At 41.7% G+C, this 12,523-nt stretch overlaps 1 protein-coding gene across 7 annotated transcripts in view; it reads left to right on the top strand.

The window, feature by feature from the left end:
* Positions 1-12,242, top strand: part of larp4b (La ribonucleoprotein 4B) — a 30,867-nt gene extending 18,625 nt beyond the window's left edge. For 3 of the 7 annotated variants that reach the window (XM_069170219.1, XM_069170216.1, XM_069170220.1), the window contains exons 6-17: positions 911-1,047; positions 1,616-1,719; positions 2,078-2,188; positions 2,366-2,419; positions 3,172-3,396; positions 3,938-4,044; positions 4,624-4,887; positions 5,358-5,403; positions 5,615-5,788; positions 7,231-7,427; positions 7,902-8,013; positions 8,514-12,242. In XM_069170219.1, coding sequence (XP_069026320.1) covers positions 911-1,047; positions 1,616-1,719; positions 2,078-2,188; positions 2,366-2,419; positions 3,172-3,396; positions 3,938-4,044; positions 4,624-4,887; positions 5,358-5,403; positions 5,615-5,788; positions 7,231-7,427; positions 7,902-8,013; positions 8,514-8,855 — 1,873 coding nt within the window. In that variant the 3' untranslated portion in view covers positions 8,856-12,242. The remainder of the gene's footprint in view (positions 1-910; positions 1,048-1,615; positions 1,720-2,077; positions 2,189-2,365; positions 2,420-3,171; positions 3,397-3,937; positions 4,045-4,623; positions 4,888-5,357; positions 5,404-5,614; positions 5,789-7,230; positions 7,428-7,901; positions 8,014-8,513) is intronic. The other 4 variants (XM_069170217.1, XM_069170222.1, XM_069170218.1 and 1 more) reach the window with 3 other exon arrangements.
* The last annotated feature ends 281 nt before the right edge of the window (positions 12,243-12,523 follow it).

The following is a 12,523-nucleotide window of genomic DNA, read 5'->3' as shown; positions in this document are numbered from 1 at the left end:
GTGTGACGTGAACGTCGTCGTCCGCCGATGTCCTCAACAACAAATTTATTGCAAAAGTACCAAATTGGGCTTAAATTCCCAGTTTTTATAACATTTGTGTGCTTTCTTTCAGTAAACTAAACTTCTTAATCTTGCTGAAGTTGTTGGGGAGTTAAAACAATTCATCAGACAATAGATTGATGACTATTTTGATCATTTTAAAAACATCATACACCAAATATTCCCTCTTGTCATTTTCTTCTTGCGAGAGAGAAAACTAAACCCAAAGAATCCAAATCAATCAATAATTAAGTCTGTGCTGCCATGAGGCCGAGTATTGTTTTTTTTTTTTGATAGCGATCGAGCCTCTCGGTCTGTCTTGCTCTCTGTGGGCGTCGGCGTGGTCCAAATGAAAGCCTTATTTCATGCTGTCGGATGCCTCTGCGGCGGTGCTGCTGGTTTCTCGTCACTAAATAAAACTCCGGAGGAAACCGGAAGTGGCGCGATTCGTGGGCTTCACATTAGAAAATGTTTATTATCAAAGGAAGTGATTACATATTACCGTATGTTAAAATAATTTCTATACACGTGTCAAGTTGTGATAGACTGCACTTTTTTTTGTACATTTCATCCCCCCTGGTTCTCTTCAGGTAAAAAAATAAATAAATAAAAAAAGATTATTTCTTTGATGTGCAGCGTGATTTTTATCACAGGAAGTGATTGTATAATATTCCTTTGTCAGGTACTGCTTAGGAAGTTTTTTTTTTTTTATGTCTCAATTTTTACTCAAAAAAAACTTCAGGTAAAACTAGAAATATCTGCTGCAGAGTCAAACATGTTTGATCAAAACAATCACAAAAACCAAAGTGAAATCCTGGAGGGACTGAGAAACGTCACTAACCACCTCTTCTTCCTCCTCTTCCTCCGTCAGGGAGAATCTGGCCAGTGACATGTACCTCATCTCCCAAATGGACAGCGACCAATACGTGCCAATCGTGACGGTGGCCAACCTGGACCACGTCAAGAAGCTCAGCACTGACGTCGAGCTGATTGTGGACATTTTGCGATGTAAGTGTGTATAGGAAAAAAAAAAAAAAGAAAATGCTGAGTTTCATAGCTTGTGTGGAAGAAGAAGAAGAAGAAGAAGAAGCTGCAAGACGAGACGAACTCACTCCATTTATGTTTTGTATCATCAGCGTGTGGTCGGGGCTGATTTCCCCAGAGAGGTTGTTAAAGTGCATCCAGCAGAGTCTTACCTGCTCGTGTTTGATTTGTACACACACGCACTTAATTTACGGCTTAAATTAATCCTACCCGGCGCCAAGCTGTGCTTTTTATTTTATGGCTCGGCGAATCCGCACGCTGCCAAGATGTTCTGTTTGGAAATCAGACTGGGTTAGTGTAAAAAAACTTGTGACTTCAGACCTGCATTAATATTCAATCTTTTTCAAGCTTAAGAGGGCTTCACAGCTTTTAGTTTAATAAAGAGACACCGATGAGACTTTTCTGTGGCCAAGCTGAAAAGCAGGAGTTAGTTCGGAAACCTTTAAATTCACCGTCCTGTAAAGTGATTATCTGTGATTTGATTTATTGATTTATTGATTTTTTTTTCCTTTCCCCCGTGGCTCCCTCCCAGCTCTGCCATTGGTCCAGGTGGATGAGAAGGGGGAGAAGGTGCGACCCAATCAGAACCGCTGCATCGTGATCCTCCGAGAGGTTCCGGAGAGCACGCCCATCGAGGTCAGTGTCGTCAGCTGTTTCTGGAATATCATGGAAATAAAAAAAAGGCTATTCCAGACATGGAAAATCAGAAGAATTGATCATGGCAATTTTGTTTGTAGCATGATGACATATTATGACAATGTAATATTTATTTCCGTTATTTCTGGCAACATCTGAACCATGTTTGTGGGACATTGCATGACTCAGTGATTTGAGGAAAAAATAAATAAAACAAAATCTGTGCTCAGTGCCTGAAAAACACATGTCAGGAATGACTGTTTCCCTGTAACGGTGTTTATTATTATTTTTTTTTACTGGTAAACGACTGAAAAATGACCTCCATCTCCTGTTGTTTTGTTGTTGTTTTTTTCTTCAGGAGGTCGAGGCCCTCTTTAAAGGGGAAAACCTACCGAAGTTCATCAACTGTGAATTTGCCTACAACGACAACTGGTTCATCACCTTCGAATCGGAAGCAGATGCACAGCAGGTAACGAGGAAAAGTTAAATTACACGAGCTTTTCTCCTCTCCTGTGAAATAGTCAGAAATTGTCCTGTTTTTTTGTATTAACAGTTTTTAAGTAACTGTACCTTTCGTAATACTTTTGAAAGAGTCATCTCGTTTTGTTACCTCACCGCTGTGCTGTCCGCTCTCTTGTTGTTGAAGGCATATCAGTATCTCCGTGAGGAAGTGAAGACCTTCCAAGGGAAGCCAATTAAGGTGGGTTATATTATAGGTGGCTTCTTTATGTTTTTAAACAGTTTATGAATCTTGCTGTTAAAACTAATCAGTAAATATGTCGAAGCCAAATCGGTGGCTACTTCCCACGCAGAGCACTAAAATTAAAATGTATTTTGAACTGATGTGGCTGTCTACATGCACTTTTTAAAAAAAAAAAAATTTTGTACAGATATTACTATTAAAATAATTATGATTAACTTCAGGTCAAAACATGAATGAACCTTTGTCAGGTGACGTGTTTGGCTACAAAGTGATTAGCAATAAACTAATGGCCCACGTGCTTATTTAATAATAAGTAATTTTAAAAAAAAGGTCTGCATTTATCATACTGCCAAAAGTCAAACGTTGTACTCGAGTCCTTCATTTTAACTTGAACTTAAAATTTTAGCACTTTGATTTTTCTCTCCGATTTCAGACTTAAACTTCCAGTTTCTTTTTATGCACCAATTATTCTTAAAACATTTTTTTTTTGTATTCACGTTTAAGTCTATATTATAAGTATGTTAAATGGGTGATAATTTCCTGTATAAATGTAGAATGCCGCTGATCTTAAAACGATTTTTTAAATTTTTTTTTATACTTATTTCCGGAGTGTTTCCAGACTATAATCTCAGAGAAGGACAACAAAATATCTACAAATGACATGTAATTCTGTACGAATAACATCGTCTTCAGCTACATAAACATCCTTGTGCTAACCCCCCCCCCTCCCCTTCTCCCCCCCCAACCAGGCAAGGATAAAGGCAAAGGCAATCGCTATCAACACTTTCATGCCAAAGAACGGTTACCGGCCGGTGGAGGTGAATCCGTACGCCCAGCAGCGCTACACGTCCTACTACATCCCGCCGGTCTACAGCCCGCAGCAGCAGTTCCCCTTATACAGCCTCATCACGCCGCAGGCCTGGTCGGCCACACACAGCTTCATCGACCCCACGCTGGTACGAACCAACCTCAGGGTAGATTGGATTCATGAATAATTAAACATCCTGGAGGTGGTCCTCTTTTATGTAAAGTTTTTTTTTTTTTTTGCATTTAAGAGCTCGATAATTAAGACAAACAAACAAACCAGGTGAGACGGAGTCCAAAGCGTGTTTTAATTTTAATGGCATTTGTTTTTGTTTTTTTTTGTTGTTTTTTTTTAAGGTAAATTTGAACCAGTTTGATTCAGTTCACGTTTCATATCCTATCGAAAGTTTTACAATCTTAAAAAAACATCATTTTCTCAACGTTGTATTTATGTGTAGAGAAATGGTTCTCAAATGTATACACATTAAAATACTGGCAGAACGAGGCCAGAATTTATTCGTTAATCCCTTCAATGTTTATAATGAAATACAACAATCAATTACTAAACAGAAACATTTGATCCAAAACCAAACAAAGCTGTTTTTTTTTGTTTTTTTTCCTCCCACTGATTCTCCTGTATTTGTCACGTAAATGCGTCTTGTTTACTTCCTGTTGATTGCGCTGATCGATCTGTTTTCCACCTGTCGCCAGGTTGCTCCATTTCACAACAACCAGTTCATCAATGGATTTACCACATCGCACAGTTTCAAACCCGCGACGTCGCCCCTCACCGTCAGACACTACACACCCAGGAACAGGTTGGTGTCCGAGACTCTTCGGCTGCAGATAGAAAGGAAACATGACGGGAAAAAACAGGCATCGGAACAAAATCCTGCTGTTGACAAGACATCAATGTCAATGGTTCTCAACAGGAGGGTCACGACCCAGAGGCGGGTCAAGCTCGGGTTCATTCACTTTAATGAATCCCTCATTCATTAGAAAATAAGCTTCAAATAGACCTGTTTTTTTTTTTTTTGGGGGGGGGGGGGGGTGTCTGTTTGATTGACAGGCCTGTGGTGCAGTCAGATTACAGCTATCGGTGGGCGGGACGTAGTATCATCAGGTTTCCAATCAGATCCACCGCTGGCTCCTCCCCCAGCTCATCCAAATATGGTCACTTCCTGCTCCAAACAAGCAAAGATGGCGATGGCCAAAATTTTAGCTCGAAGCTTCATATGAGTGACGTCACTGTTTGTTGCCGCTAAGTTCTTGATTCCAGATCAGTTGAGAAACACTCGCCGAACTAATAAGATCTCCGAAAACAAACTTTTGTTTTTTAAATGATGAGAGGTTTTGGACAAAACCGAAACTAACGTGTCTCTATTTTTCCCTGCAAGGAATCACAGCAAACCTCACCTGAGGCCGACCCTCCCCACGGCGGACCGCAGCGCCGGGCTCCTGGACAACCCGGGCCTCTTTGCCACTTTCCCCAGCGAGCGGCTCAACGGGGTCCGCAGCAGCCCGCCGACACGACTCCCCGCCAGCCAGCCCAGAACCCGGCTACCCTCCACCGCGGCCTTCCCCCGCCGGGACACCGTGGGTACGGGGCGGGTCACGGAGCCCGCCACCACAGACTACTCCCTGGGCATCGGCCGAGGAAGGTACGACAGCAAAAACATTTTTTTATTTTTTGTATTATTATTAATTTAAGAAAATCCAGTCTGATTGGGGGAAACTGCAGTTTTATAGATGGGGAGAAATCGTCTGCTGTTTTATTCTGAACATACCTGCTCAATTGATCACAATGTTTTTTAGTTTTTTTTTATTGGTTGCCATTATTCAATTAATCCAGTGTAAACAACAACAAAAATTGCTGCTGTTATTGTAGCATGACGGCACCTTTTTTAGTAGCGTCACGAAATAACAGCCGGTAAACATGAAGCGTCGGATAACAAACACTTCGTCATTTGTGTTTGAAATATCCTGCAGTTCAACATCAGCTTCAAATCCATTAAACTTAAAGTGCTTAAAAACAACTGTTATTTTTTTTTTTTTTTTTACACTGTCAGGTTGAAGTCTCCGTTTCAGACGGGACGGATGTTTGTAAATTGAGATGTTCTCTTTCTTAAAGGAAAAATGTTTCTGCTTCTAGGAAAAAGAGGGACGAAAAGTTTACAGTAAGTACTTTTTCTTTTTTTTAATCGTTTTATTCTCGTCTGTAAATTTACCTTTAAAAGAGGAAGTCTCATTGTTCTCCTTTCTGGTACTCTCCTCGTGGTGAGTTCAAAGACTCGGTTTAATTCTAGTTTGACTCACCTCTTTCTTTGTGGCTCACTCTGTGTTGTTTTCTTTTTAATTTTTAATTTTTTTTTTGTTGCGACCGTGCAGAGAGTGACGCCGCAGTCGCCACCTCCTCCTCCCAAACCCCCGTCTCCGAGCTTCGAGCTCGGTCTCTCCAGCTTCCCTCCGCTGCCCGGAGCCGCCGGTCAGCTCAAGACCGACGACGTGTTCGACAACCGGCTGGCCAGCAGCGTCGTCGTCGGGACGACCAAGGAGCAACGGGTAGGACGAACTTAACGTCGAGCTCGGACACCGTTTTATCTTTTATCCTACATATTACTTTGTATTTAAATACATCATTCATGCCTCCGTATACTTGTAGATGAATAGATGAGACTTTATTAATCTCACGGTGGGGAAGTTTAGAAGCAGAATAGAAACAGTTAGGAGGAAAAAAATGGTGCACACAAGAAAAAATTACAAACTCGTATACAATAAAATACAATGGATAGTAGTAAGAAGTAGAAGTAAGACCAATGAATAAGTACACACAATTGTGTTACACTTATATAAAAAAAAACTAGTTCATACTTTCACCAGTTTTATTCACTTTATTAGTTTCTACGTTTTAGTACAGCATCTCTACTGATGTCACAACAACCTTTTTTATTTTATTTTCACATGATTTTAAGGTTGAGTGAGAACAAGCAGTGGTTTTATATTTAATATTTAAACTCTTATCTGTGTGGGAATTTAAAAAAAAAAACTCTTTCAGACAGGGAAAGTCAGACAAAGTCCTGCCGTTTATTTAGAATATAATATTTTCCATGCAGTCTTTTTTATTTTTATAATAATGCGTGACTCGTTTTATCCTTTTTTTTTTGTAAATTGCACAGTTTATCTAAAGTTGGCGAAATGGTTCATCACAGCACAAACTGCTGTCACTCAAAAGTTGTTGATCCAGTTTTCCACCTCCTCTGTTCAACATCACTGAACACATTAAGCGCGTTAAGCACTTAATTCACACTTTTTTTTTCGGTCCGATGCTGTCGACCGAATAATCGCACAAAACGCTCACAAAATATGTCGTTTATTAAACGAAGCTATCGCCTGTTTAAAAACCCGTGAAGCTCCGCAAATGGACTTCAGTTCGCCGAACATCAACAGGTTAACGCGTCGGTTTATGTGGTTGCATTTCAAATTAGCTCGTTAGCAGTTCACTCTCGAAATGATGTTGCATTCAGTTGGTTTATATTAAATTTATTATATCTCCGATCGTCTGTGTTCATGAAACGGTTTCAAATCCTTTGAGCTTAATGACAGCACATTTATCAAAGGAATTGATTTTTTTTTAATATAGTTTCTAAAGTTAAAGGTTCAGTTTGTATGATTTAAGATGATCGTAATATAATATTTGTTATACTTGTGTTTTTATTTATGTATAATCACGAACGTACTCGTAGAACTGCAGTTACGTCCAGTAACTACTATTTGTTTACTTCGTTCCTGTGCACCGGTTTCCTTCGGTTCAGTGTGTTCATTTCAAACATAATAAGCCAACAGTGGTTTAAAACTTTGGTCCTATCGATCCATTATAAAGTCAATCAACGGTTAATTTAAAGACTCCTATTTGCTGATGATACCTCGATCAAAGACCTTGAACTCTCCTGTCGCGCCTGACTCCGGCTCCTCGCTGTTTGTTTGTTTGTTTGCTGTCATTGCAGATTGTAAGTGCTGATTCCAGTAGCGGAGGAGCCGTCTCCCCGGCGGGCCCCAAAGAGCCTCTGCGGTCCTCCAGCTCCCAGAGGGACGCCAGCTTCCAGCCCTCGCCGACCACCCCGACCCCGACCTTGGCCCCGGCCCCGACACTGACCCCGGCCGCCGGCACGCCACACAGTCCCGCCCCCTCCCTCCCTGCAGTGTAAGAAGCAACGCCGGTGGTGTCGAGTCTGAGGGGACATTTTATTGGCTTGAAAATTTGATGAGACTGCTTCAGTTCAGGAGGCTTCTTGGAGCCGAACCTCTAGTGGCACTCGGTGGTATTACAGCTTCAAGACCTGGAAGATATACGTCCGCTTTTATATCCAGTCTGTAGAAATGATGTGAAATTGGGCATGAAAACATAGTTTCATCCTGCTTTTTACACAAATGAATCCAACTGATCGTAACGATTATGGAAAGTGATTTCCATCAGCTCAGAATAATCGCTATCAGACAATTATGTGATAATTGTGAGGCGTACTGTGTTTAGGAAGCAACTCTTAAACCACCTATCGTTTTTCTGTGCAAGTCCACACACATCATTGATATGTGCGCCATCACGGAGCATCACACGCATAAATAAAAAAATAAAAAAACACGTTTTCTTACTCCTTGATCGTTTTGTTTGTTTCAGGGAGGTGAAGGTGACGGAGGTGAAGCCGAAGGAGGTGCAGCAGTCCGTGGAGCGAGTTCCCGGGACTCTGTCCACTGCAAGCAAATCGGTGCAAGTCAACGGTGCTGCCACAGTCAGTATTGATTCCTGCTTTTTACCTTTTTCTCTCCCCAGTGCTTTTTAATGTTTACTGTCTCTCAGATAATCACCAACAGATCGATCAAATCATCAACCGAAAGACTAAATTAATCTGACTTTTAATACCCCACCGACTCACATTCATTTTGATTGCACACAGTTTAGGTGAGTCCTGAAATATACTACATTATCTGAATAAGTGTTAAAATGTGGTCAATTTCCTGAAAAAGTGCTAAAATTTCTTGAATAAATGCTAAAACATGGTCTTTTTTTTTTTTTTTTTTTTTAATTTTTTTTAAAAAGTGCTAAAACACAAAATTTCCTGAAAAAGTGCTGAAACATTGTAAAATATGTTTTATGGTGTATATTACCGTTTCATACTGGTCATCCCGTGGTGGACACATGAATCCTCTGAAAGTATTGATCGTACACAGACGAGCGGTCGTACGGGCGTTCGTGCCGAACATTTTCACCGACGGCTGTTTTCGCCTCCAGGAGCTGAGGAAGCCGTCCTACGCCGAGATCTGCCAGCGGGTGAAGGACGCCCCGACATCCCAGCAACCGCCGACCCCCAAGGAAGCCAAGCCAGCCTGCGTCGCCGCCGCCGCCGGCGAGGAGAGGAAGTGCCCCGACGCCGCCGCCCCCCCCGCGGGGGAGGCCAAGGCCAGAGAGACACACCACCACCCCTCCTCCAAACCCGGCGCGGCGGCCGTCACCGCGGGCCGCCCCGCCAAGGAGGCTCGGCGGCCGGCCGGGCGGTGGGCCTCCCCGCCGCCACACCCAGGGAAAACCCCCAGCAAAGATCCCCACCACACCCCGCCCAAGTCCCCGCAGTAGGGCGACGCCCGGCCCCTCTTCCTCCCCCTCTTCCTCCCACCACTACGCTCCACAGATGCGTTAAAAAAAAAAAAAAAAAAAAGGAAATATAAGTCAGGGCTACTCGATTCTTCTCTCCCAGAACCACCAGTCACAAACGAGCATAGAGGACGCCTTCTTTTCTGGATCAGGGCTTGCAGACATAAAGCACTTTACTGTGCATGTAGAGCACCGTTTCTTTCTTTTTATTCTATTTATTTGCTTTATTATTTTTATTTTTCCCCTTTTTTTTTTTTTTTTTTTTTTGCATTTTGTTGTCGTGTCAGCCTGTAAATTGGCACAGACATCACTGAAATGTATTCATTCTGTCTAAACTGGCCTTGTGTGTGTGTGTGTGTGTGTGTGTGTGTGTGTGTGTGTGTGTGTGTGTGTGTGTGTGTCTGTGTGTGTGTGTGTGTGTGTGTGTGTGTCTGTGTGTGTGTGCGTGTGTGTGTGTGTGCGTGTGTGTGTGTGTGCGTGTGTGTGTGTGTGTGTGTGTGTGTGTGTGTGTGTGCGTGCGTGTGTGTGAGAGTGTCTGTGTGTGTGTGAGTGAGTGTGTGTGTGTGTGTGCGTGTGTGTGTGTGTGTGTGTGTGTGCGTGTGTGTGTGTGTGTGCAGCAGGGCATTGTTGGAAAGCCCCCCCACCGTGAGACAGACTCCATCTTGTTCGGCTCTGAGGGGGTTTTGTTGTTCGCACGTCGAGCGGCGCCGTCATGTAGCTTCGTTTAGGGGTCGTTGTTTTTATTTTAAATCACATTTTCGTACGCAAACTTTGCATCACGTGACGACTCGGATCATTCGGTTGTCACGGTTCTTTTTTTTTTTGCAGATTTCTTCACTCTAGAAGACTTTTTCTTTGCCGTTTCTTGGTTTGTGGACTGTTGTCGGTACAGTTTACTGGTAAATCTTCCTCTGATTGCGTTCTCTGTAAAGAATCACCTCCCTCTGCTGTTGTTTTTTTGTTGTTGTTGTTGTTTTTTACTGTTTGCTAACACTGCTAACGAAGCGTAGCGTGTACCTGACGCCCGATCGCGGGGTCAGCACTTTTCTTTCTTTTTTTTTTGCGTCAAGACAGGACGCGGCTGTCTTCGCTCGAAGTTCGGCCGTCGAGGCGTCCGGTGGACCTTTAACTTGTCGGGACGCTGCATTTTTTAGTTTTTTGTTTCTTTTTTCTTGGCGTTGCATTTTGGGGAAAAAAAGAGCTGCAGCCCGGAGAGGAGGAAGCTAACGCGCTAACGTGTGAAACCCGCGTCAGTTTACAGCCGTCGTTCGGAGGTTTTAGCTTTTTGAGCGTCCTCTGAGAGAAAAGTGTTCGTTTCCCCGCCGGACGCTTCACCGGCGAGACGTTTCGCGTCCTTTATTCTCCCAGATTATGGTGCTAGACGTCGAATCCTGGAATATCTCCGACTACAACTCGCGTAGACAAAAAAAGAAAATACTTGATTATTTACATCCGCAAAACTTTTTGTTTGCACTGTTGTTTTTTTCGATGACCTGAAGCAAAGAGAAGAAGAAGAAGAAGAAAAAAAAAAAGGGAAATGGATCCTGAAAGTCGAGGAAATTAAAACCACACAAAGAGAATTCAGTTTTTCCTGCAGCACCTCCAGATGAAGCCTCTTTTTTTTTTTTTTTTTTTGGGGTTGTGATGACATCACAAAGCAGACACGTCCAGCTCGGGGTTTTTTTTTTTTTTTTTTCCGACAGATGCTGATATTAAAGTTTAGATTTTGTAGTTGTTGCTTGGATAGACATGCGGTGGGGTTCTTTTGGATTTTCTGGGTCTTTCGTATCGGTGAGGATTTTCACTGAAAAAGCGTTGAACTGAACTTAGAAAGTGAGGAAAAAAAATAAAAGGTTGAATAGAATATTTTTATTGAAGGTAAAATGATGGAACGTAGTTTGTAATGTTGAATGAAGAGTTGTTGGGTTTTTTTTTCCGCCGTCGAAACCAAACATCCTTTAAATATTTAAACGTCTCATAAATGTTAACAGCAGAGCGGGAAATGCCGCCGTGTTCAACTCCTCCCTTTTTCCTCGGCGTCGAGTCTCCACCAGGGTTGTTTACCTTTTTTTTTTTAAATTTTTCTGTCGGCATGCTGTCTCGACGATTTCTCTCCCAGTTTGTTTTTGCACTCTTTTGGTTTCTCCCGGAGCTGTTTTTTTTTTTTTTTTCCTCTCTCCCGTAAAGATTGACCGAAGCACACCTGCTCTTTTTTCTGGGATAAATTGCAGCAGAGAGGAAGGAGTTCAATTTTAAAAGCACAGAGTACAAACAAACTCACCCTTTTTGTCTTTTTTTTGTTTCGTTTACCCCGAAGCGTTTTGAGGTTTGGACGACGTCGGCGTCCGGCCTCATTCGGGGGGTTTTGTGAGATAATTTTACATTTTTGGACGAATTTTCTGAGTAAAGTAGCAAGAATAAAAAGTCTCGGGAGGGAAAGCTGATTCGGCTAAATTGTCCGGCTCCGGTTGGGAGATCTGTCTACTGTAGCAGCCACTTCGGCAGACAACCAACCTGTTTGACTTAATGAATAAAACTACATTTTTAAGTTTCCCTCTCTGCTCAGTCAGTCGTCAGCGTGCTCAGGTTAATCTTTCGAAGTCGTCACCTCAGATGCAAAAACACCCTTAAAAATAAACAACCACTGTACTATACACAATGTTTTTTTTTTTGTTGTTTTTTGTTTTTTTTGGAGGGGTTGGGAGTGGGGCGAAAAACAATACCTACATGATGTGGGACCTCGCATGTCTCGCTGAAGTCTTCCTGCAACAAAATAAAAAAAAAAAACAAAGCATTCTGGGTAATCCCACTAAGAGAAAACAGGAGCCCATCTGGAGAAGGGAAAGCTTCGGTTAAAAAATAAATAAAAGCCTGTAGCCTCCTGGTTGGTCGGAGCTCGACGCTTGATTTGGACGCTAAAGCTTGAGTTTAGTAAAAAAAAAAAAAGAGAAAAAAAAGAAAGGAAAAAAAAAAAGTATATATATTTTTCTTTTATTTTGAAGGACTGAGATGCACTTGGATCGGTCGATTCTTCTTTTCTTTTCTTTTTTTCTCCTTGGTGGAAATGGTAAAAGAAATGAAAATGCACCATATCTACTTATTTATAAACCAGTGCTGTTTATTCCGTGAGAAATATCATTAAGTTTTCTTTTTTTTTCTTTTTTGGGAGGAGAAAAAATAGAGACGCATCGAAGTCTCTATAACACGCAAAATGTTTAAAAAACTATTAAAAAAAAAAAAAAAAAAAAAAAAAAGTTCCATCCAGTGTTTGAGAAACTTGAATTTTATTTAAACTTGAAAAATGACTTTGCCTTAACTTTTATACAAGACGAGCATAGAGTTTATTTCTTTTCTTTTCTTTTTTTTTTTTTTTTAACAACAAAAAAAAAAATCCCCAAAATGCTAACGAAGCGTGACACGTGGAAAATATTCAGTTGCACCGGACATCACAAGTCTTACTGAGAGACAGACAGAGAGACAGAGAGACAGACAGAGAGAGAGACGGAGAGAGACAGAGAGAGAGACGGAGAGAGACAGACCGAGACAGAGACAGATAGAGACAGATAGAGAGAGAGAGAGTACAAATCTAGCAGCATTTTATTTCCTTTACTTATTATTATTATTTTTTTTTTCGTAAAATGTACGAAACA

The sequence above is a fragment of the Embiotoca jacksoni genome, unplaced genomic scaffold, assembly GCF_022577435.1.
Source record: "Embiotoca jacksoni isolate LCO1_2020_lvr unplaced genomic scaffold, fEmbJac1.0.p SCAF_48, whole genome shotgun sequence".
NCBI lineage: Eukaryota > Metazoa > Chordata > Actinopteri > Embiotocidae > Embiotoca > Embiotoca jacksoni.
The sequence above is the reverse complement of the archived record's forward strand: the minus strand, read 5'-3'. Positions and strand labels throughout refer to the sequence as shown.